This window comes from Haliotis rubra, unplaced genomic scaffold (assembly GCF_003918875.1).
Source record: "Haliotis rubra isolate DU_JTF1 unplaced genomic scaffold, ASM391887v1 Scf331, whole genome shotgun sequence".
NCBI classification, from domain to species: Eukaryota; Metazoa; Mollusca; class Gastropoda; order Lepetellida; family Haliotidae; genus Haliotis; species Haliotis rubra.
Genome location: NW_025767004.1, coordinates 378,907 through 404,734, shown reverse-complemented (window position 1 = coordinate 404,734; position 25,828 = coordinate 378,907). Strand labels below are relative to the sequence as shown.

Genomic DNA, 25,828 nt, shown 5'->3' with positions numbered 1-25,828 from the left:
TAAACCACTATTGTGAATTCTGGGAGGGAAACATTGTGTTTTTACCAATGTTTGTCTTCTGACCTCTTTATCATGTTTATTGTTTTGTTCCCCAGTTTGTGCTCATGTCTTGACGATGTGCTGGTTCATCTCATGTCCTCATGTAAATATAACGGATTCCAGCAAGTATAGTATAATCAGTGGTTCTCAGATTATGTAACAGTATTTGGCATGCTATTCATTTTTTTTATTAATTATTTCAATTATCGTGTTCTCTTATGGAATGATGATCATAAACTACAGTCATTTTAACTTTTCAGATTCATCCAAATATACAATAGTAATTTATTGAAGTGTTTTGTCTTGAACTTGCATCTGATATTTTGTCATAAAATAACAGACCTTTATGAGAGCATATCTTGCAGAAACTCAAGAAGTTTATTGAAGATTATGAATTTGTCCACAAATTTGCACCATTCACCAGCTTCACAAACAAATTCATGCCATTGTATGTGTAGCTCGTGAAAGTCAAACTTGCATCAACAAATATGCATGAAATATTAAATGTAACACTACTTCTCTGAACAAGTGAAATAAATTTTTATATTCATTTTGTTGCGTGACATTTTATTTCAACTGATCCCCTTTAGATGTTTTGGTTTTTTTTTTAAGCTATTATGAAGAGAAATAGATCATAGATGGTTCATCATCACCTCCAAGGTCACTCTTTCTATCTTCTGAAGACTTCTGGGGGCTGGGGGGTAGCCTCGTGGTTAAGCTTCTTGGAGTCCCACGAGTGTGCAATGTGTGATGCCAATTACTGGTGTCTGCCGCTGTGATGTTGCTGGAACATTGCAAAAATCTGGGTAGTCACCCTAAACACTAATGACTCACCTGGTCGGTATCATTCATGGCTTCTGTAGCTGACACCTATTATATTGCAAGAACACTGTTGTAAGTGTCGTCAAACCAGACTTGTACACTATAACCACTCCTATACTGACACTGTCGACTGAAAGTCAGCAGATGCCATGATGGCTTGTGCTACACATTGACGTTGTCAAGTCATCATCTCGGGCTGCAGGGTCGTTGGGGTCAGCCCAATGGTTGAAGCGTTCGCTCGTCACGCCAAAGTCCCGGGTTCGATACCCCAGTGCCCACATGGGTACAATGTGTGAAATTCATTTCTGGTGTCCCCGCCGTGATATTGCTGGAATGTCGCTAAAAGCAGTGTAAACCTAACTCACTCACTCACTCTCGGGCTGCAAGTGGCGCGAGGGTCAGTGGTCAGTTCACATGGCATACTGTACGACAACCATTAGCAGTGACAAGCTGGACAACGCCTCACTGAGAAAACAAGCTGTTGGTGGGACGATGTTCGAATATCTTTACCAAAGCCTGCCGTAGATGGACCTACCTAGCCAGTTGGATTGCAAGTCTAAACCACGTCTCATTTCATCCCTCGCATGTTCGACACATCTGGGGAAACAGCTGGCCGTTGTTGGGTGGGGATACAGACCACACTTACCATGAGAGTCACAAATACAACAAGTCAATGGTAACGCCACATAGAGACTCGGGTAACACAGAGGGCTGGTAACGTTCAGGGCCCCGTTCCCCAAAGCGAGCGTAGCGCCACGACAGTCGTAAGTCGATTTTAGAGGGCTGTAGGTGAATTCGTAGACAAGACTGGTTCGCAGACGTGGAAATCCGGTGGATTCGTAGACGTTAGTAAAATGGGGGAACTTCAACATCATTGATGATGAACATCGATATTATCAACATTCAACTACGCAGACCAGTGTTATTTACACACGTCTATGAAATCACCGTCTACGAACCAGTCTGGGCTACGAATCCACCGTGTCTACCAACTGGTTCAGCCTACGAAAACACCGTCTCCCATTTTAAAGTATATATGGGCGTTACGATCATCTTAGTGCTACGATCGTTATGTAGAACGGGGCCCTGGACGTCCACAAGCAACGTCACGGCGGCAAGATGATCACATCCGGCAGGTTGACATGCAGAAAATCTGTTTCAAATCGACCCTTAGCAACCTCGGCTTTCCTCCTGGTAATGCAAGAACTGTGAGGAACGGAAGACGTGAAAACGAGTCAAACGTGAGCACGTTCAGTTTAACGCCATGATACAGAACCACACGCCTTATATACTACAAACAAAAAGTATGGGAACACCCTAAAATTTGATAGCGATATATACACATAAACGTGGTGAGGTCATTTAGACTAAGGTAAGTGCGACTTTTTGTGTGCTTAATGGGCACGTTGGAAAATGCAACTGATTCAATATTCGTTGAGTTTCAGTGAAATGAAACGTCAAAACCAACAAAAAACAAGGGTGCTGAAACACACCAGTATCATGTTTGATTCAAACGTTGACACAAGTTGCTTGGAAAGTCTGTCTACAAAATGCTCTAGGCTGTTGTGTTTGGGCGTTTGAATCAAACATGGCGCTGGTGTTGTTGTTTTTCAAGTATACACAAAAGTAAATGGCTAAGGCAGATCTTTCTATAATATCATCAGCATCAAAGGAGGTTTTTTGGACAGTGAATGGTGAAATGATGTCGAATAAAGGCCCATCAGGGCCGTAGGTAGCCGGAGATTATTTTTGGTACATCAAAGTTGATATAACTGAAAGTATACTGTGCAATACCTTATGAACGAACAAAAGACTTAATTAGAAATAGGATTTCATTCAATCCACATGACTCCAAACTATTGAACAAACCTTAAGATACCATGTACATGTATATGTAACTTTCACGTGCAATTTCTGGCCTGACAACTGTCAATTAACAATAAATATTTTATACAAAATTGGACTTTAAAAAATGGAGTCATTTTACCTTCAGAAAGCAGGAAATTGTATCTGAGAGCAACTAATTATAAAAAAATTCCAAGGGGAGCATGCCTCGAATGTGGATAGTGCCTCTCTTATTACGAAAAGTTAACTACTGCCCTGCACATGTGCTTCCTTCGGTTTTACTCCTTGTACCCAAACCAAACAAATGTACGTGCATTTCCTGATGTCAACATTATCACTTGGCACCGTTGTTTTCAGCGTCAACCTCGGAGTACACAACTGTTGCCAAATTATTGGCAAATCAAGTAGAACATTATGAGACCAGCCTTTGGCGCTTGTTTAAAGTTACATTTGGCACCTGCTCCAGGCATTTTGGAAATGTGCTCCTGGTGTAAATATACACAAAAAGTTAACGCGTCCACATGACTGTTATACCCACGTGTGTATACACACATGTGTATTGGGGTGAACGTATTATTGGTTTGTGATCCGACTCTGCCAGCATTCAAACCCATGAAGATCTGGGTTAGAACTGATCTTCAGCAACCCATTCTATTCATCAGAGGCAACTAACGGGACCGGGTGGTCAGGCTCGCTGACTTGGTTGACACATGTCATTGTAACACAATTGCGTAGATGGAATCTCTTGATGCCGATCACTGGATTGTCTGGTCCAGACTCGAGCTGGAATATTGCTGAGTGCGGCGTGAAACAACAAACAAGCAATAACAAATCCAGCCTTCATGTTACCAGTTACACATATGACTGTCTCGCAGGGGTCATGTTCAATACGTGTTCAAGTGTTCCTGTATTCTATTCCAGGTTTCTTCACAAGGTATGTATTGCACTGTGGGTGAAATTCTGGAAATACATAAAGGAACATGTGTACTTTCATGTGTTCCCTTATTCGTTTCCATGAGTATATAGTACCACTCTCCATTTCTGGTGTCCCCCGTCGTGATGTTGCTGGAATATTGCTAAAAGCGGCGTAAAACCAAACTCAGTCAGTCAGTAGTACAACTCTCTACAAAGACCCTGTAACAGACCGTGAACGTGCCACCATAAAAACTGAAATTTGCAATATTATTAATTCTAAATTCAACATTGACACTCTCCTTTCCTTGGTCCGTCAATGAAGGGACTATAAAATACTTTTATAATTACGTACTCTGATCTTCATGTGGACAACACATACTACAATGTACCAACGCTGTACAAACCGACGTATACACACCCACTGGCGTCCACATTGTACATGAGTGCATACCACTGCTGTAGACTCAGACAGTGTTCCCAGCTTTGTGGTTGGTCAGTGGGTCAGTATTTAACGTTGAACATCACTGTGCCATCAGATACTCTATTGTTGAAACGCCACATACATCAATTGTGATGTCACAAATAATATGTTTGTCGACGTCATCTTCCGCCATTGCAACTATGTGTTCCAGTGGCGTCAAAACTACTTGCTCATCATGGTTTCTCTTGTGTCATTGTTGAATGATTGGAGTTTTCTCTATATGCTGCAGTTTGATCCTCGCGGCAAATCTTGTTCACGAAAATATCCAAGTTAGGGGCGTAGTCTGATTTTGAGAAATCTGTTGTGCTATATGTTGCGTCACTGTTCTCGTGTTTAAATAATTCCATTTAGCATTATTTGGCTAAATGTCGTTATTGTACGCTCCATGCATTTCCTGAATTCCTACAATTATTCTCATTCTACTGACAATTACATATCATTTCTTTACAGCAAACACAATAAATTCCTCTTAACAAAACACGTGCTCATGTTTACAAACACCCAAAGATGTGCATTTCAAAGAAAATACGGGTAGAGAGGTGCAATCATTGGTCGGTAGACTCCAGTTCATTACACGTGCTATCTCAGCGGGCAGAGCTTTCTGCAGGCGCCTGTACGACGCAATCAAGGGTCAGGTAAAACCATATCACCGAGTCAGGATTACCAGGGGAGTGAAAGAAGATCTTAAAGTCTGGCAAACATTTCTCCTCAACCATAATGGTACATCTGTGTTTCAGAATGAAGAGTGGATCACGTCAACCCAAATAGAGCTTTTCACAGACGCTGCCAGTTCGTGCGGGTTCGGGGTATACTTCCATGGGAGTTGGGCGTATGGTAAATGGCCAGGCGAATGGATGAGAGCGGGCTACATGAAAGACATGACTTTCCTGGAATTGTTTCCTGTCATCGTAGCCCTACGTTTGTGGGCACCTAAGTTTCTTAACAACGAGGTAATGTTTGTGTGTGACAACCAAGCTGTCGTGTCCATCATCAACAGGCAAACATCCAAGAACCCCAAGGTGATGTCTCTCGTGCGTTTGCTAGTAGCTTCATGTCTGAATCAAAATATTCTGTTCCGTTCCAGGTACATTTCTACTCATGATAATGTTATAGCTGATGCTATTTCGAGGTTTCAGTGGGATCGTTTTCGGGAAGCAGCACCACAAGCAGACTCAACAGCAACACCACTACCACCGGACATCTGGGACATCTAAGACTGGAGTCTTTACTGGACCTGTCACTATCCAGAAACACTTGGAGGACCTATCATACAGCGTTACAGTCTTTCAACGAGTTCAGAGTGTCACAATGTCTCCCATCTACATGGCCGGCACCGCTTGATCATCGTATGTATTACTTGTCAGCATTGTCATTGCAGGGTAAATCGTCTAGAACGGCCAACGCCTATATCTCAGCACTGGGAACCTGTCACAAGTGGCACGACATGCAGGATGCATCCCAACATTTCCTGGTGCGGAAGACGCTCTTAGGATTCAGCAAAGCAGCTAGGGCTAAAGATAGTCGACGCCCGATCACAGCAGAAATATTATTATCAATTTCCAACGTTCTTCATATTGTTTGTTCTTCTGTTTATGAATGCAATCTTTTTAAAGCAGCATATACACTGGCCTTTTTCGGTTTCTTCAGGATAAGTGAGTTGGTACCTACCTCCCTTTCTGACACGTCGCGTAGGTCTCTCACTATTCATGATGTAAAGATTACAGGTAACGCAGCGGCCATGCATGTCACACTTCAATATTCTAAGACTGATCAAACAGGTAAAGGTACTTCTATCCACATCAAAACTATTCCATATTTCCGCTATGTCCCGTCGCTGCCATGGTAACATATTTAAAATCGCGACCGACTGCTTCCCCTTACCTTTTCCTTCACTTTGATGGCAAACAACTAACTAGATTTCAGTTTCAGGCAGTGCTGCAGAAAGCCATCAGTCATCTTGACGTGGGGCATCTTAAATTCACTTCTCACTCTTTCAGAATCGGGGCTGCTACTACGGCAGCTATGAACGGAGTTGATGCAGAGACCATTAAAAGATTTGGTCGATGGTCATCTGATTGTTATCTCCAATATATAAGAATGTAAACTGCTTCCATAATTATAATGACAAATTGCGTAATCGTTGTAGGTGTGTGGGTAGTTGGCGACAGCTACCTGGCCCGAGCGAGACCTGCGCTGGCGGACACCCTCGGCAGCGTGGGCCCGGTGGAGTGGCGTGTCAAGGGGGGCTGGACATGGCGCCATTACAGGCCGGCAATAGATGATCTGATCGCCAACGCAGCCAGTCAACCCCGGATCCTAGTATTACACCTGGGCTCAAACGACCTCGGAGTCACCACCGGCCGGGAGCTCTTTCAGCAGATCAACGAGCAGCTACTCTACACTCGGTTGCGGCTTCCCCACACCAGGCTCCTGTGGTCCAATATGTTGCCGCGGTGTTGCTGAGACATTAAGTGTGTTGAACTTGGCCGTAAGAAGCTGAATAGGCGTGTTGCCAATCTCATGAGGACAATCGACGGTGAAGTCATCCGCCACGACTTTATCTACCCAGGTATAGATCACTACATCAGTGATGGGGTACACTTGACTCCCGTCGGGTTGCACATTTTCTGTGATGACATTCGCTGCAGCATAAGTTCATCATAAGTTCATTTATCTGGTACTTTCATTGGCAAACTTGGTGGAGTCCTCCTGTGTTTTTCCCTCCATAATTTTACATTATCAATTCTACCAAAACATAACATGACATAACACTTTCTACTTTATTTCGGTGTGGATGGCGCAGCACTTTCAGTGCTCGGTGGCGAAGTTCGGGGCGGACGCGGAACCAATCTCTCGCTCGATTTATACTTCGCTGCTGCTGCTAGGCTGTCTATTTTCCAATAGAGGCTACTTCCAACCTTCGGGTGGTCAAAATAGCATTTGAAACATCGCCGCTACCTGTCTCGTCTGTTCAGGGTCCAACGGAGAGCAGGTAATTAAATCGCTTTGGCTTGGCCCTGCGTCCGCCTTCGCCTTTCACACCTGGCCTTTGTAAATCCAATTCTCTACTTTGTTATCAATTTGTTGCTACATAGTTTATAGGAGAGTCGGACAATAATATGAACTTTCGAAAATATTTATTAATTTATCCAGTACTAACACAAGTTTGAACTTTTTATTTGAAATTTTTAACTAGAAATATATTCTGTGAATTAAAATATAACTCGTGTTTCCAAATTCCTCGTGCCATCATATTGTCTTGTAAGCAGTTTGAGTGACTTGATCATATTCAGTTTGAATTATTGGATCTGCCCAACGACAACTAAAACTCGTAAAGATCTGGGTTAGAATTGGTCTTCAACAACCCATGCTTGTTGTAAGAGGCGACTAACGAGATCAGGTGGTCAGGCTCGCTAACATGGTTGACACTATATGTTTACGTATCCCAGTTGCTCATGATATCAATCACTGTATTGTCTGGTCCAGACTCGACTATTTACAGACCGCTGTTATCAAGCTGGAATATTGCTTAGATAAACGACGACGCGTGAACTACAACGTCTGTGTTATTACTACCCTGTAAAACATCGACTAGTTATATCAGGGGACTGTGAGATGTTGTAGATTATCCCTGGTTATATACTGATCTTTTAATTATTACATATGGTCTCTGAGTGAAACAACAATTAATTTCCCATAAGCTAATAGTTAGTTGTGAGTGGATAAAACAACTTTCTCATGAAAAATTTCACAATATTTACGATTGGTAGCGTTAATGTCGAGCCTTTGTTTCCGTAAAGCGAATATTCAGGGGCTTGTTTACGTTTTTTCAGAGGAAGAAACACACACAGGGAGCAGTAATTGTGTATTAAACCGTATATATTCTTTTGTTCTCTCTGCATCTTCCTTTAGTGTGAAAGGAATTTTTAGTCAAGTCTAACTACATACATGTAATTATAAATGGATTTCCCAAATTTTGCTTACGTTGTCAGATGTTTCGTACAGAAATGAGTACTCTTCTTTTCGCAAACAGCGCTCCCCAAAACACGTCATCCAACTTTCCCGCAAAAATTTGAGAGCAACATAGTGCGAGAGACCAACTTTTTGAAAAGTTGAAAACGTGCAATGGACCAAGCAACTACGCAGCCGAACGGGTAAAAAATAGCAATAGAAGCACATCTGTAGACTTCTGGAAGTTGAGTTATCATCGGTCTCTGGATCACACGATCACTGTCACAGTGTCAGTGTGTGCCCTCAAAAGGTGTCACGATAAATCTTATATTCATATTGAAAAAGTATTTAGACAGCTTCAAAGTTGGTAAAGATTATCAGATCACTCCCCCACTGCAAATCATCCTCGCGTATGTTACCCAAAATTGTTTAACAACAAGTTAGTTAACCCTTGAAAATGAATTTTGTATACACGGGAAAAACGAGTCGGCCATGAAAGGGAGATAACCAATAATCGCACACGAATCCCAACATTCTTTATGAACTCCATATTTTTGGTTTCAGCCTTAAGACTCGGTTCATCTAAGATTAGAAAAGAAAAAAAATGTAGCAATTTAGAAAGATGTGATAAACTGTTATTGTTTATAAAGTTATTACACTAACGATGAATTTGATTGTAGGTTACAAATGTCTCAAGTGTGGGATGTAGTTACCTCATACCTTATGTAACCCTGTGGTCAGACTCCATGAAGTTTGACAGCACCCAGGCTAGGTGTCACTGCAAAATTGAATGACGGACCACATGATGTCAGAATCAGGTGCAAAGTTGAAATTTAGTTCTTAAAAAGCAAACCAACTGGAGTGACGGGCAAGTCATGATGTTGATTGGATGGGATGTTTCACAATAGGTTCACACAGGTCATTTACAGTGGCGGATCCAGAACCCCCTGAACCCCCTCGCCAGATAGCATTCAGACGTTGGCCCAACGTTGCCAATGGTTTTGCCAACATTGGGCCAACGTCCAAATGCTATCTGGATCCTTTCAAAATCCCTGGATCGGCCAATGATTGACATTATACCTAGCAGTGGAATGACTAACGCTAGTAACAGTCTGGAACAGGAGGTATAGTATTCATAATGCATATTATTGTTTATATATTTCTGATACATTTTCAACAAGTAAGTTAAAACAAATTGGAAAAGGGATTTAGAGAAACCGATATGTATCATCAAGGTATATCAATTTGTCTGTTATCTAAGATTTGTAAATAAAAATACAGTCGTGCCCCGTTTATCCGAACCTCAGATATCTGGAAAACTTGCCTTCCAAACAAAAATTCCTCAGAACAAATTCACAATGTTGTAAAATTACTCACTTATCCGGAAATCCAGTTTCCGTAACCGGACGGTCATTTTCACATACAAAATGCTAAATCATATGCATTTTTTTCTCGTATATCCGGATGGCTGAGCACCTGTCAGTATGTTTACACACGCATTTTACAGAGCTTACGTGCCCTAACATAAAAGAAGTCGGCAGTCTTTGAAGTGTGAGAGGATTAACTACCTGTAATTAGCAAGGCGAGATGTGATTGGCAAGGCTAGACGTCCCCGTTTTTTTGGAAGTGACATTAATCCGGAAGTTTATGTTAGGTACAGCAACAATGCGAACGCGAGGATGACATCAGAACTGTTTCGTGATTGGTTGCTAGCATTTGACAGACAGATGCATGTACAGGTATGTTCGCACATGTTATTGACTTGACTGCTTTATTTGACAAGATGTGATTTTATGTGATTTGTTGATGCCTTGTCAATGAAGATTATGTGTGAGGTCTATTATGTTCGTTTCTTTGTATGTCTATGAACATATGCTCCGTGGTTCAGATATACCTGGAAATTCATTTATCCGGACAATTTTTAAAAAAACACAAGTGTCTGGATAAACAGGGCATGGCTGTACCTAAATCAAACATTTTCTTCAGAATATTAAAGAAAAATCACAAAATATTAAAAAAAACAACTTCCTGCGTCACAAAGAAATTCTTTACTTTGAAACTGCAAGTCTGTGAGACACTTTGCGCATAATGACATATTCACGTTCTGTGTGTTTGTCATCCTTTTTTTTGATGTTTTGTTTTCCATACGTACTAGGGGCAGATGGGTAGTCTTGTGGTTAAATCGTTCGCTGGTGTCGCTGAAGGCCACGGTGCGATTCCCCCACATGGATACAATGTGTGAAGCCCATTTCTCGTGTCCCCTGCCGTGATTTTGCTGGAATATTTCTAAAAGCGTCGGAAAACTAAACTCACTCACTCATACCTACTGACCAGGGCTTCATTCCCCCCATATTTTGTTAATGTTGAAATTATACAGTGTACCCGAGATGGTCGTTTGTGAGGCCTGTTGGTAATTCCCGATGTTTGTTTATAGGGTGGTGGCTGGCAGTCAGAAGAGGGAGGGCTATCTGGAGTGGCCAGAGTACTTCATGGCTATTGCATTCCTCTCTGCTCAGAGGAGCAAGGATCCCAGAACACAGGTATACTGTTCATAACGTGGAGGTCAGAACACAGGTAAACTGTTCATCATGTAGAGGTCAGGTGAACACAGGTATACTGTTCATTATGTAGAGGTCAAGAGAACACAGGTAAACTGTTCATCATGTAGAGGTCAGGTGAACACAGGTAAACTGTTCTCATGTAGAGAGGAGTCAGGAGAACACAGGTAAACTGTTCATCATGTAGGGTCAGGGTGAACACAGGTAAACTGGTAGAGGTCAGGAGAACACAGGTATCAGGAGAACTCATCATGTAGAGGTCAGGTGAACACAGGTAAACTGTTCATCATGTAGAGGTCAGGAGTAGAGGTCAGGAGAACACAGGTAAACTGTTCATCATGTAGAGGTCAGGTGAACACAGGTAAACTGTTCATCGTGTAGAGGTCAGGTGAACACAGGTAAACTGTTCATGAACATGTTCAGAGGTCAGGTGAACTGTTCACAGGTAAACTGTCAGGTCACAGGTAAACTGTTCATCATGTAGAGGTCAGGGAGGTGAATACAAGTAAACTCATGTTCATCATGTAGAGGTCAGGAGAATACAGGTAAACTGTTCATCAGGTAGAGGTCAGGTAGAACACAGGTAAACTGTTCATCATGTAGAGGTCAGGAGAACACAGGTAAACTGTTCATCATGTAGAGGTCAGGAGAATACAGGTAAACTGTTCATCATGTAGAGGTCAGGAGAACACAGGTAAACTGTTCATCATGTAGAGGTCAGGAGAACACAGGTAGTTCATCATGTAGAGGTCACACAGGTAAACTGTTCATCATGAACACAGGTAGTTCAGGAGGTCAGGTGAACACAGGTAAACTGTTCATCATGTAGAGGTCAGGAGAACACAGGTAAACTGTTCATCATGTAGAGGTCAGGAGAACACAGGTAAACTGTTCATCATGTAGAGGTCAGGAGAACACAGGTAAACTGTTCATCATGTAGAGGTCAGGAGAACACAGGTAAACTGTTCATCATGTAGAGGTCAGGTGAACACAGGTAAACTGTTCATCATGTAGAGGTCAGGAGAACACAGGTAAACTGTTCATCATGTAGAGGTACAGGTAAACTGTTCATCATAAACTGTTCATCATGTAGGGTCAGGAGAACACAGGTAAACTGTTCATCATGCAGAGGTCAGGAGAACACAGGTATTCTGTTCATCATGTAGAGGTCAGGTGAACACAGGTAAACTGTTCATCATCATGTAGAGGTCACAGGTGAACTGTTCAGGTAAAACACTCATGCTTGTCAGGTGAACACAGGTAAGTACATCAAGTTAATCAGGGCACAGGTAAAATGTTCATCAAAGGCTTGTCAGGTGAACACAGGTAAACTGTTCATCTTCTAACCTCAATTCACTGTGTGGTAACACAGGTAAACTAATCATCATGTAGAGGTCACGGAGAACATTGGCTGGGAAAAACTGTTCATCACCATCACGGTCAGGGAACACAGGAACACAGGTATAGTTTCAATGTAGAGGTCAGGTGAACACAGGTAAACTGTTCATCGTAACATGAGGTCAGGAGAACACAGGTATCTGTTCATCATGGGCAGGTCAGGTTTACACTTTCAGGTTGCCTGTTCATCATGTGGGAGAAATCAGTGAGTGTCAAACCCTGACACAGGTAAACTGTTCATCATGTAGAGGAGAGGTCAAGAGAATACAGGTAAACTGTTCATCATGTAGAGGTCAGGAGAACACAGGTATTCTGTTCATCATGTAGAGGTCAGGTGAACACAGGTAAACTGTTCACCATGTAGAGGTCAGGTGAACACAGGTAAACTGTTCATCATGTAGAGGTCAGGAGAATACAGGTATACTGTTCATCATGTAGAGGTCAGGAGAACACAGGTATTCTGTTCATCATGTATAGAGGTCAGGTGAACACAGGTAAACTGTTCACCATGTAGAGGTCAGGTGAACACAGGTAAACTGTTCATCATGTAGAGGTCAGGAGAATACAGGTATACTGTTCATCATGTAGAGGTCAGGTGAACACAGGTAAACTGTTCATCATGTAGAGGTCAGGAGAACACAGGTAAACTGTTCATCATGTAGAGGTCAGGAGAATACAGGTAAACTGTTCATCATGTAGAGGTCAGGAGAATACAGGTATACTGGTAGAGGTAAACTGTTCATGATGTAGAGGTCAGGTGAACACGGGTAAACTGTTCATCACGTAGAGGTCAGGAGAACACGGGTAAACTGTTCATCACGTAGAGGTCAGGAGAACACGGGTAAACTGTTCATGATGTAGAGGTGAGGAGAGCACAGGTAGACAGTATGTCTATATCTTAACAGAACTCAGGTAAATTGTAGATCTCAGTGGAAATTCTTCTTCAAAGAGATCGTCCTTGGGGTACATATTATGCATTTTCCGGCTGAAAAATGTCCTGTGACAGTTGTATCAATGTTTTTGAATAAAAAGATTGAACAATAAATAAACTCTTTTATTTATTATACGGCCCCTACCTCACGGAGTTACCTCCCATTACGCATGCGCACCAACTGGGTAGGCTCCTAGACTCGTATCATCATTCCTTCTGCTGTCACTGCCATGAACAGACGTATTGAGTTTTCATGAGCCGTACAGTGCTGAACCTTCTTCATAAGAATACGACTATGTCTGAGACACCACCTGTATATATGGTCTTTATTACCTTTGCAAAAGGAACAGTAAAGCTTTGCAGTCGGTTGTTTCATAATTGTGACTTTGTATTAATTATTTTACGCTAACTTTCCCGTGGTTTACGCACATGTTGCTCTGCCATGGCGGGAAGTTTAGCGTGCCACGTGGTTGTAATATTGCGTTTTGAACCAGCTATTTCTTCCCGTGGTAGACTTCACGTATTTTTCAATGTTTTCTACGTGTATATATGCTGCTGGTCCGCCGTTAGCTACATGCTTGCGTGTTTGCTTTCAGGCCTTTTCTTCCTGTTCGGTCTGTGGACAGAGTATTCCACGGGCCGACAGGCATGATCAATGCGTTGCCTGTCTAGAGAAGACGGGCCACGATGCAGACTCATGTCCCATTTGTCTTGGGTTTTCCCCCCGGGCCCAAAAGAGGAGGGCGGCGGATACGCTATTCTACAGAGAAATGCGTGAGGCGGGTGGGGAACTGACGCAGGTCCCCCCGTCTAAGACTAAAAAACAGTCTAAAAAGGGAAAAAATTCCCGAGGCCAAACCCCTTCTCCCGCCAGTACTGGTGGTTTTGACATGACTTTAATGGACTGTTTGTTTCAGCAGCATATGGACTCGGTGAAGTCCCTCGTTCGTGAGTCAGTTGGAGGTCTCCGGCAGGAGTTCCTCGCTCACTCCGGACGGGGGGCGGAGAGTCAGGGGTTGGGATCGCCGGGCTCGGCTCGATCCCTCAGCCTTGAGGCGTCTGTAGACCCGTTGCCTCTGGCTTCGGGTCCGGACGCCTCGGCTGCCCCGGAAGGGGAGGTGTTCCCAGTCCCCCTCTCGCGAGTTGGCGCAGGGACCGTTGAGTATTCCTGGTGTTCCGGTCCCTGCGCACTCCCGCCCCATGAGAGCGGAGGCACCAGTTCTGCCTGGTCTGCCTCCAGCGTCTCGGGACCGGGGTCCGTGCACGCCTGCTGGCGCCGACGTGGAGCAGTCTGTCTGCTCTTCCCTCTCTGTGCTTCCTAGCGCTAGGCAGCCCACCGGGTCGGGGTTAGGGTCCTCTTCCGGAGGAGACCCAGCCTCTGACTCGGGCTCGGGCGCCGAGTCGATGGAGCTTGGGGAGGTAGAGGAGCCTGACGGAGGCTTCCGTTTTGCTTCGGCTCTGCGGGAGGTCCGGCAAAGAATTGCCGAGGGCCTACCCCAAGCCGCGGTGCCTGTGGGTCGCGCGGACTCGGCTGAGTTCCGCTTGCCTGGCGAGGCGTTTGCCCCTAGGCAACCCTCGCAGACGCAGCTCCGCATCTTGCTTTCGTTGGTCTCGGACGTGGTTGATCCCCTCTTGTCTGGTACCCGAGTCCGGTTCAACTTGCCGGATCTCGTGCGGCGCTACCAGCTTGGGGAGGACTCCCTGTTCGCAGTTTCCATCATCGACGAGTGCGTGTTCACTTCCGTCGCCCTGGGGGGAGACTCGGCTTCCTCCGGAGCAGCTCCGGCTGCTCGGCAAGGGCGCCTCACACCACCGTTTGCCCTCGCGGCGCCCCCCTGCAGCACGCGTACCGGACCTACGAGGAGGTCTACCGGAACGCGATGCAGCAGGTCAGGGTGGTGGTCCACGAGGCCTACCTCTCCTCTATTCAGAGGTCGGCCCTGGAGGCGGAGGGGCATGCTGGCGACGTTTCGCCGCATGTCGTGCTGCTCCGTCAGCTCTCGGAAGTGCAGGCCCACCTCGCGCGCGACTCTTTGTGGTCTGCTGCGTCGACGGTGATGTGCGCAGTCATGGGGATGCGCAAGCTGTGGCTGTCGACGTCTCGGTACTCGGCAGCGACGCAGCAGACCTTGCTGGCCCTCCCTTTCCGTCTGGGAGCGACCCTCTTTCCAGGGGCCCAGCAGGTCATACGGGAGGCTGCTGCTGCAGCTACCTCCTTCAAGGATTCTAAGGCCTTGTTGGAGCACCCGCGGGTGTCTCGCCCACGCGCTCCCGTTCCACCTTCCTCCGCCGGGGTGCAGCCTACACCTGAGTCTGCCGGCTGGCTTCGGCCGCTTGGTAGGGGTAGGCGGAGGAGCAGGTCCGCCAAGGGTAGGGGCAAGGAGCAGTCCTCGACTATCTCCCAGCCTTTTCGCGGGCGCGGGAGGTCTGCCCCGACCTCCCGTTAACCCATCAGGCTGCCGCTCAAGCCGTGTGTCACACCCAGTCAGCTCCGCTGCTCGGGACAACGCACGCGCTCCTACCCCATATCCCAGTGGGAGGCCGCCTCTCTCTATTCCTGCCGGAATGGGAGAAGGCTACCAACAATGCTTGGGTGCTGGCCATGGTCAGCATTGGCCATTTACGACTGTGGAAGCGAGGTCCGCCCGACTTCACCGGCATACGCCGCACTCTGGTGCCGTCATATCAGGCAAGGGCGGACATATTGCGAGACGAAGTTCAGGCTCTGCTGGACAAGTCCGCAATCGAGCGCATTCCACCGGGAGAGGAACAGGCGGGATTTTACTCCACGTACTTCCTCGTCCCGAAGAAAGACGGCGGGTTCCGTCCGATTCTCAACCTCAAGGGGTTGAATCGCATGCTCGAAGTACCATCCTTCAAGATGGAGACACTGCGCTCGGTGATCTCATCTGTTCAGCCCGGCGATTGGCTCACGTCAATCGACCTAAAGGATGCGCGATTCTGCATGTGCCCATACATCCCTCGTTCAAGCAGTACCTTCGGTTCTCTTCACGACGGGATGTGTTACCAATTCAGGGTGCTCCCTTCGGCATATCGACTGCCCCAAGGGTGTTCACCAAGCTCATGTTAGTCCGGCTACCCTCGCTGCGCTCGCAAGGAAGGCGCTTGCTACCCTTACCTCGGCGACTGGTTGCTCGAGCACTAACACCGCCAGCAGTCTAGATGCTACTCACACAGTGATAGACATTCTAACTTCGACTGGGGTGGATCATCAACCTCAAGAAATCCGACCTGGTACCCACCCAGGACTTGGTTTTTCTTGGGGCGCGATTCCAAACGAACAAGGATCTCGTTTCCTTGTCGCCAGACCGGATCACCAGAGTTCGGGAGATGGTATCTTCGTTCCTCTCCCAGCCCCAGGCACCAGCACGGACTTGGCTCCGTCTACTGGGCCATATGGCGGCGACGATCTCTGTAGTGTGGCGGGCGCGGTTGAGGATGCGCCCTATACAGCAAGCTTTGGCTCGGCTGTGGACTCACACGGAGGATCTGGAGCGCAGTCTCACAGTCCCCGGGTGGTTGACACCTCACCTTCAGTGGTGGACAAATGTCGGGAATCTCACCAGGGGGATCCCCTTGGAAATCCCGACGCCAGCTCTCACAGTTCAGACCGATGCGTCCCTCATGGGCTGGGGGTGTGTTCTGGGCAATCTGTCGGCGTCCGGACTCTGGTCCGAAGCCGAAGCCCACCTTCACATCAACGTGTTGGAACTGAGAGCTGTGCGGTTGGTATTCGAGCGCTTCAGAGAGCATGTCCGTGGCCAGGTAGTCCGCCTTCAGTTGGACAACCAGACGGCCATGTCGTACATCCTGAAGCAGGGAGGCACGGTGTCCCCAGCGCCCTCCGGGCGCGGGACTTTCTCTTCTGGTGCGATCAGTGCGACTGTCAGGTACTCCCTGTTTATCTCCCAGGGCTGGAGAACGTCGCGAGCAGATGCGCTCTCGCCGGATCCTGGCCCCGCGCCGAGTGGATGCTCGACAGGCAGATTTTCAGAGTAATCTCCCAGTTGTACGGGTCGCTCCAGGTGGATCTGTTTGCGTCCGGGCGGGATGCATCAGACACCCGTGTTCTGCTCTCGGATACCGGACCCAGGGGCGTTGGCTGCGCCGACGCCTTCCTGCTGGATTGACGGGCAAAGTGCTCTGGGCGTTCGCCGTTACCACTCATTCCCGTGTCCTTTCACAGCTGTCCACCCAGCCAGCTCGGCTACTTGTGCTACTGGCACCGCTTTGGCCGTCACAGAGCTGGTTTCGGTAATTCTCAGGTTTCTGGCTCAGCCTCCTGTTCTATTACCTTTACTGACCGGACATTCTCACTCAGAACGGAGCCCCACCCAAATCCACAGATTCAGTGGGTGGCTTGGCCTCTGTCAGGTCTAACCTCGAGGCACGCGGAATTCCTGCAGCAGTTGCAGACACAATTCTGGCTTCGAGGCGGGATTCGACAAACGTTCAGTACGAGGATAGGTGGTCCCGCTATGCGCGCTGGTGTTCAGATAGGGGCATTGCAGATCCCTTTTCTGCGGATTTAGTCTGAGTATTGGAGTTTTTGCAAGCTCGTTTGGAAGAAGACCTGGCGGCTTCGACCATTCGTGGCTACTCCACCGCTATTTCCACTTTTCACACCCCTGTCGATGGTGCTCTTCTGGGGCAGCACCCTCTCGTACAGCGCTTTCTTGCTGGCGCAGAACGGATTCGACCTGCGCTCAGGCGAACCAGTCCGCCTTGGGATTTGTCAATTGTGCTCGATTGGCTGTCCGGTCCAACTTTCTCACACCTATCGGCTATTTCCATTCAGTTGTTAACTTGGAAAGCTGTGTTTTTGGTGGCGGTAACATCTGGACGTAGGGTCGGCGATTTACATGCTATGTCGTCCGACCGGGCGCTGACTGTGTTTCACACGGATCGTGTCAGTATTCGGCCTCCCAGATACTTACATCGACCGAAGGTCGATCACGCTTTCCATGTGACAGCTCCTATCGAACTTCCTACTCTTACCCAGCCTTCCACATCGGGGACCACTCCTACGAGCACTCACCCGTTGGATGTCCGTAAGACGCTCAAAGTCTATATCAAACGAACGCAGGGGATCCGTGCACGGGTACCCAGCTGTTCTGTTGTTACGGTGGCGGGAAGGCTGGTCTGCCAGCGAGCAAGCAGACTTTGTCTCGCTGGCTAGTTTCGTGTATTTGTGCTGCTTATCAGGCTAAGGGCAAGCCTCCCCCTGAGGGGTTGAAGGCTCACTCGGTCAGGGCAGTAGCCGCATCAAAAGCTTTTGCATCGGCACTCCCCATTGAAGAGATCTGCTCTGCCGCTATTTGGAGCCGGCCAAGCACGTTTATACGGCATTATCAGCTCGATACACATTCCCGTAATCGTGCGAGCTTTGGCCGTACTGTTCTCTCCAGTGGACAGTGTCCTGCCACCCTGACCGAGTGAGTCTTGGTTTATTGGTTTGTTTTTGACGCTGCTGTACAATACTTGTCCATTATTGTCATATCTGCTACTGTGAGTTAACTACATGTACCCCCTTTCGATTCTCTCAGGAGTGATTTGTCGATTGGGAGCGGTATTGCATTCCCCCTACGGTGCTCACTAATAGACACTGCGTGGGTGGGGCTTTATTGACATTCGCACCATGTGCGTTGTCTCTTTATGCTAAATGGAGGTCGTCTTTGAGCGCAATTCCTCCCTGTCAGTTCCCCTCCCATAATGCCTCTCGCGGAAGCGAAACTGGGTCAAGTGACAGGTGAGTGTTATGGCGTCTGTTCAATTTTTTTCCATGATACGATCGCTATATTTGTGGGTGCTCGGACAGAATTCCCTCCTCCCTGGCCTCCGGTCTTTGGGAGTCTGTGTTTATGCATAATATGTACCCCAAGGACGATCTCTTTGAAGAAGAATTAACCAAACCTGAAGAGGTTTTCAATTCTTCGAAGAGAGTCGCCCTTGGGTAGGGCCTCCGCCTCCCCGCAATTCTGTTCACTGATATATTCCGCAGAAGGAATGATGATACGGGTCTAGGAGCCTACCCAGTTGGTGCGCATGCGCAACGGGAGGTAACTCCGTGAGGTAGGGGCCGTATAATAAATAAAAGAGTTTATTTATTGTTCAATCTTTTTATTCAAAAACATTGATACAACTGTCACAGGACATTTTTCAGCTGGAAAATGCATAATATGTACCCCAAGGACGACTCTCTTCGAAGAATTGAAAACCTCTTCAAGTTTGGTTAAGTTTTGGTGAGCTGATCATGGTAACATGGCACACAGGCTTAACCTCAGGTCAACAGGGACTGGCTACAACAGGTGCCCCCCACTCCACCACCAGTGCTCCCAATAATTGTTTCAGTGTGTGTTGATGTTGCAGGTCGGAGCATGCATTGTGAACAAGGAGAAGAAGATAGTTGGGATTGGCTACAACGGGATGCCCAACGGCTGCAGTGACGACCGGATGCCGTGGGGGCGGGATGCAGAGAATGTGCTCCAGACCAAACATTTATATGGTGAACTAATTCTATTATTCCAGTTTTGCTAGTGCTGAGTTTAATATAGAAAATGTAAGTGACTATTTTTGAGTTAGCTTGGGGGCTATCATCTATTGTTAGCAGACAGTGCTGCTGAACAGTTGACATACTGGCCATTTATGACACAACTTCATTGGTCTGTACTTCAGTACACAAGTAATATGCCTATAGTTATGGGTTGTACTTTGAGTATATCCCATTAAAGGTCAAATGCAACCAAAAAATCAAACATAATTAAAACACAATTATCACTTCTTCATGACATATAATATGCATTGCTGATTATGAAAAAACAAATAAACAAAATTATAAGCATATAATCGCAAATCAAAAGTGCAATATTTTGTACTTGGGTTTACCTCCCTCGAAACGAAGCAGCCGGGATACCGAACCCAGTCAGAGCGGGTGGGTGTGCACTCAAGTGTAACGGCTGGTTCATTTGCAGATGTCGCCGTTCAACAGACATCATAACATGTCATGTGTTCAAGTATCACACCTGCCTGTCTGTGTAATTACATAATGTGACAGAGACCGAACTCGGGCCATAAATCAATGCGTTTTGTTTATGGTGTATAGCCTGATTGGTGTTAAGTTCAAACTGCATGTGGTCAGTGATCGCAGTTGTGTATTGAATATTGTCATTAGCAGACAGGCAGGCAGACACACAGGTGTCAATAAAACAAGACATTGAGTTTTGTCTGTGACAACAACATATCTATATCACAGTTAGAAATTGTGTCAACGCTAAATAATGACATTGCTTTTAAGTATCGAACTAAGAAAGTGACTCGGTAAGAAGAACGTGTGGTGAAATAGACAAATGAAATTATATAAACAGTTTATTTATTGTCATAACATATAAAAGCTCGTGCTAAATAGCTCACACCAAAGCCTTCACCGAGTATTCACCAGACAGCTCGCTTCCAAGTTGCACGAACCTATTTCACTGCGCACATGCTATGAGCGCAGCCCAGCTGTTGAAACCCGTTTTCCCCCGAAATTTTCTGGGGACAATTAGTGAATCGTTTGAACTCTGATTTCGCACGTTTTTTTTCATCGCGTTATTTTTCAACTTTATAACTTGAATTTGCATTTTTGATGATTTGTTTCGGTACGTCCATACCAAAAGGTATCAGAATCTGCAAAGTTGTGTTTTACGTTGCATGTGACCTTTAAGCATAGTGTATGTTACTGACTGTCCTGTTAAATTCAAGAGCCATTTCATGTTTTATTCCAGTATGCCGTGCTGAACTGAATGCCCTGTTAAGCAAGAGCTATTTCATGTTTTATTCCAGTATGCCATGCTGAACTGAATGCTGTGTTAAACAAGAATTCTGCGGATGTGAAAGACTGTACAATATACGTGGCTCTGTTTCCGACTGTACAATATATACGTGGCTCTGTTTCCGTGCAACGAATGTGCCAAGGTGGTCATCCAGTCGGGCATCAAGGAAGTGGTCTACTATTCCGACAAGTATCACAACAAACCAGAGTTCATAGCATCCAAGACGCTTCTGGACTTAGCTGGAATTACTTACAGGTACATAAAGAATGTTTTCTACAAACAAATGTGTTTTAACATTTGTAAATAGGCAAATTAAACATGGAATCATCCTTTCAGCTCTCAGAAGAATTCTTTTTTTGACAATATAGATCCAAATTATATTAGTTTCTTAATGTGTTTTAGTGGCATGAGCATGTCAGTTGGTGCTAATATCGGAAGTGATTGCTGATGTTCTCTTGTTACTAAACATTCTTCTGCATTAATCTAAGTGTCTATCTCAACCTGCATCACGTTGTTCTTCTGCATCAGGCTGACACTGAAAATAGGTGACATGGTGATGCTAGCAACGTTCGACCACATTCACTCAGTTATTCGCTGAAGAGCCAGGCTGGATTTGTTTGAAAATAGTAACATGTTAATTAAACTTTTGTTGATGTATTATGCTTCCTGGGAGGGGGCGCGGTGGGGTAGTCTAGTGGTTAAAGCGTTGGCTCGTCACGCCGAAGACCCGGGTTCGAATCCCCACATGGGTACAATAAGTGAAGCCCATTTCTGGTGTCCCCCGCCGTGATATTGCTGGAATATTGCTAAAAGCGGCGTAAAACCAAACTCAGTCAGTCAGTCAGTCATGGGAGGGCCGAATACAATATAAAGCAAGGTTACCTGTCCATTGAAATTGGAACTTAGAATAATCATTAGGAAAAGCCTACCAATGAGCGTTGAAAAAGAGTTAGTATTATATGATATACTTGTTTCCCCCAAAATGTAAATACCTTAAAAATGGGATCAAGTGGTAAATATAGAGATTGATGTTTGCTTGTGCAAAGAATGTGAGTATTTAAAGTTAGACACAAAAGATCTTTATTAATAACGAACATGTTTTGTGATAATGTCAATAAGATGACTTTACCTATTGCCATTTGGTAACGTCACTTTAGTGTCATGGAAAATGACATTTCAGCACGGTATCATCAGGACATTGGTATCATCAGGACACACAGCTAATGAGAATCAGTTATGTCATCTAATTATTAACAATGTGGGAGTCATCATGATCAACAACATCACCATCATCTTCACCATCATCAGTGAAGGAAAACTACTCAAGATAGTGAGTTGGATCAAGCCCTTTTTCAGAGGAAGAGAGGGAACCTAAAAATGAAGTCAATATGCACCTTCCTTCTTGTCAGTCTGTTCCAGTCTCTCGTTCTTGGAGCTCATGTTAAAGTAGAAAACTGTTGATTAAGAAGGCCATAAAATCTAAGAAAAAAAATCACATGCTATTTCTACTGATGATCATGGAAAAAATCTCCTGACTGGCTAAGATTAAGATTATGTTGTCTTCTTCCACTAAACTAGACTTACATGTAGTCTGTCATACAGACCCTGAAACATTCACATACATCCATGCAAGTCTAGAATATGTGGCAGGTCTAGAATATGTGGCAAGTCTAGATTTCCACAGGTTCACTTTCTGAAAATGAAAGTCTCTCGGCCCCCTTTCATTATATTTCATTTGTTCCTATTATGAACTGTTTTTTCTGTAAAAAATGTTCATTTCTGAGACTAGTTGTTAGCCTAACTTTCAAGTCAAGCATACTTTTGCCAAGATAACTTCCCCTCAACCATTCCACCGATTAAACAACAACTATGCAGCAACAACAAGGGATGAATAAACCCTGCTGACAGTTTACATCAGCCTCGCTAGTCTCAAAACTTTCAGAGTTCACTTTGTTCTTCTGTGACATGGAAACACAACTGTTATTGGAAGAAGATCCAACAAAAGAAGATTATGCGTTACCTCACCATCTCCTCAAACTTCTTGTATCAAAGGCCAAGATAACTACACCTCAACCATTCCACTGATTAACCAGTTTCTCAAGGAGCAAAGAAAATAGATATTTATTCTACAAAGCTACAACAATCCAATGGCTGCCATCACCAACTATCATTCCCAGGAAGTATTGTCTTCATATCATGCCATCATTCTACCGAACTTGAGAAGTGGAGGAACGCTACTCTCTAATGCTGGATTTGAAGATTATGTCCTAGTCTGTAGCTGAGAAAAAGTTAGCTAACTGGACACCACCACCAGGTTTGGTTAATTGCTAACTCACATTGGTGAGATCTTTAGTGTTCAGACTAGGGAATCATCAACCACCTTTGTTGGGTAGTATTTGTGATAGTAAAGACACAGATGTTAATAAAGTCGATTCGAGCAATGAACTCAGTGTATAAACAGTCCATGCAGAGAACAGTTCAAGAGTGACTTCTGGTACAGAGAGCTAGAGACTAGAAGTTTTTCAGACAATACAAGAGTACTTCTTTTTGTAAACGTCAAGACACATCAGGGAATCAGTATAGTAGAGGCCATAAGTCTAGAGGTCCTGTACCCACTGATGAAGGGATCCCAACAGTGCCCACAAATTGTTCATATCACCCAGTATTTGTCTTTTAAATGATTTTTCTGTTTTAATCCATTTTTAACTTTCTGCAACATACAAACCTTGTCCTGCCTTTATTCCTTCGATTAAAGTGTACTATAGCTGTGATACATGTCATGATTATTACACACATACTTTAAAATGCCGTTTTTGTTATAATGACTATGTTCTATGTGTTTTATGTCTGTGGCTATGTCAGTGATTATCTTATTTTCCTGTATATATTATTCCCATGTATGTATATTTCATAGTTAAGTGTCCATCAAGTGTACAATATGAATTTTCTGTGGGAAAGTAAGGTGTTGTCTTGTCTTTCATGTGATGATTCCTGTAAGCAATTTGTTCTTGTTTCAGACAGTATCGGCCCACCAGAAAGCAGATTGTGATTGACTTCAGCTCCATTGAAGCTTTGAACAACAATGTCGAAGAAGATCTGAAGAAGATCAATCTGGATGAGTCTGGAACTCAGTAAATGTTTGGAGTGGATGACGCCAGTTTGACGGCAAAGATGATGATGACCTTGTGTAATCCTGACTGACTGAGTGTGATGTGTGTGGTGTGATGTAAAGGGTGTGCTGGTATTTTCATTATTCCAGCACTATCACATCTTGGTGTGTACACATAGGGAATTGAACCCTGAGGTACAACATCTTTAACTTCAACTCTGCAGTCTCCTATAGAGGAATATTGTTTTAATGAACCTGGACATGACATGTTATTGGTTTATAAGAACTGTCTAAAAACTTCATCTCTCTACTATATCATGCAGTATGTTATCACGCAATTTTCATGCCTGTGAAGATCCAGGTTAGAATTGGCAACCCATGCTGACGTGTGTCATTGTATACCAATTGCGGAGGTCGATGCTCATGATTTTGATCAGTGGATTGCCAGGCCCAGACTCCTTATTTACAGACCGTTGCCATATAGCTGGAATATTGCTGAGTACGGTGTTAAGCAACAAACAAAACAAAATACATCATTCTCATGCTAGTTATGAATTCTTTAGTATTTCATTTCTCAGCAGATATATGGTCCTTATTTTACAACTCAGAGACACAAACACCATAAGCTTCTCCTACAAACTGGACAGACTGTGTCAGCTACCATTAACTAACGCCTTGTGCCAGTCTGTGTGGTATGGTCACAGCTTATCATTGCTTATTGTCCCAGGTTTCATGGGGTTGGGGATCTGTGTGAGTAACGGATGACAGATATCATGGGCAAATGTTGACAGTCCCTTTAGTTGGTTAAGCATAGGTGACATGGCTATGTCTATCTGTATTGTAATACATAACAGAGGTTGATGTCAACATAATGTGTGAGATTTCATCAGTATTTTAGTCAGTTCACATTAGTTTTAACTCTTGCCATTATGTGGCTGTCCCAGCTGTGTTAAAGTCTCGTGAGGCACCTCCGTAGCTGATCGCGATCCATTACCTACTGTAGCAACCACATGGCATCATCAAACCACCGCTAACTTGTCTTGTGTGTAGAAACCTGCAATATTAATAACATAGGCATTTGACATCATTTGACATCTGTGGAACATAACATATGAACCGAGAGCCAGGTCTTCCATCAGTGGATGTTTGATCCTTCTGTTCCTCAGTCCTCTTGCAGCTCAGGTCTGAGCCCTTGGGTTGCAGCAGCTTGATGTGCAGAGTTACCTCCCTTGTACATGCCTTAAAATATGAATTCTGGGTTTGAATGCATAGATTTTAGGTTTGTCTGCGACATACCAGTCCAGAGTTTCACTAAAGAGGTGGCCTGTTTTCTTCAGGCTCTGCATTCTCATGAAACAGACACACCATGATATGATTGAAATAGTGGTTGGGATTCAGACAGATTGATTCTCTCTGCTTGTCACAGTCGGGGATGAGGGGGAGACATGTTGGATACCTCTCTGTAGCACATCACATCACTGTGTCAGTGTGTTGACTGAGGAAGACATCTTGCTGGTTCAAATTGGTAAAATACACTCCGAATAACTGAAACTGCCATGGTGCTGCCCCTATGGCAGAGTTAAATCCTGATGAATAGTCCTCATATTGAAGGGACATCTTCACTGAAACTGCCATCCTGATGAATAGTCTTCCTATTAAAGGGACATCTTCACTGAAACTGCCATCCTGATGAATAGTCTTCCTATTAAAGGGACATCTTCACTGAAACTGCCATGGTGCTGCCCTTATGGCAGAGTTACATCCTGATAGATAGTCCTCCTATTGAAGGGACATCTTCACTGAAACTGCCATGGTGCTGCCCTTATGGCAGAGTTACATCCTGATGGATTGTCCTCCTATTAAAGGGAAATCTTCACTGAATGAATGTACATACATACTCTGTGTTATTATTTTATATGTCTGTATTTGATCCCGGAGACATTTCTT

The 25,828-nt window shown here is 44.9% G+C and overlaps 1 protein-coding gene across 2 annotated transcripts; it reads left to right on the top strand.

Moving 5' to 3' along the window:
* Nucleotides 1–8,143: 8,143 nt before the first annotated feature.
* Nucleotides 8,144–24,684, top strand: LOC124284240 (deoxycytidylate deaminase-like). 2 transcript variants are annotated; one of them, XM_046720306.1, is made up of 6 exons: nucleotides 8,144–8,256; nucleotides 10,488–10,593; nucleotides 19,331–19,466; nucleotides 20,783–20,844; nucleotides 20,876–21,027; nucleotides 23,790–24,684. In XM_046720306.1, exons 1-6 carry the CDS (start codon nucleotides 8,228–8,230, stop codon nucleotides 23,905–23,907), a joined length of 603 nt encoding a protein of 200 aa, XP_046576262.1. In that variant the 5' UTR covers nucleotides 8,144–8,227; the 3' UTR covers nucleotides 23,908–24,684. The 2 variants fall into 2 exon arrangements, with proteins under 2 accessions (XP_046576262.1, XP_046576263.1); XM_046720307.1 differs by lacking the exon at nucleotides 8,144–8,256 and adding an exon at nucleotides 8,284–8,363.
* Nucleotides 24,685–25,828: the final 1,144 nt, after the last annotated feature.

What these genes read in the sequence shown, in the direction of transcription:
- LOC124284240 (XM_046720306.1), top strand. Translation starts at nt 8,228, where the DNA reads ATGGACCAAGCAACTACGCAGCCGAACGG. An exon ending in CGGATGTGAAAGACTGTACA is followed by an intron (nt 20,845 to 20,875) that starts ATATACGTGGCT and finishes CGACTGTACAAT; the next exon opens with ATATACGTGGCTCTGTTTCC. An exon ending in TTAGCTGGAATTACTTACAG is followed by an intron (nt 21,028 to 23,789) that starts GTACATAAAGAA and finishes TTCTTGTTTCAG; the next exon opens with ACAGTATCGGCCCACCAGAA.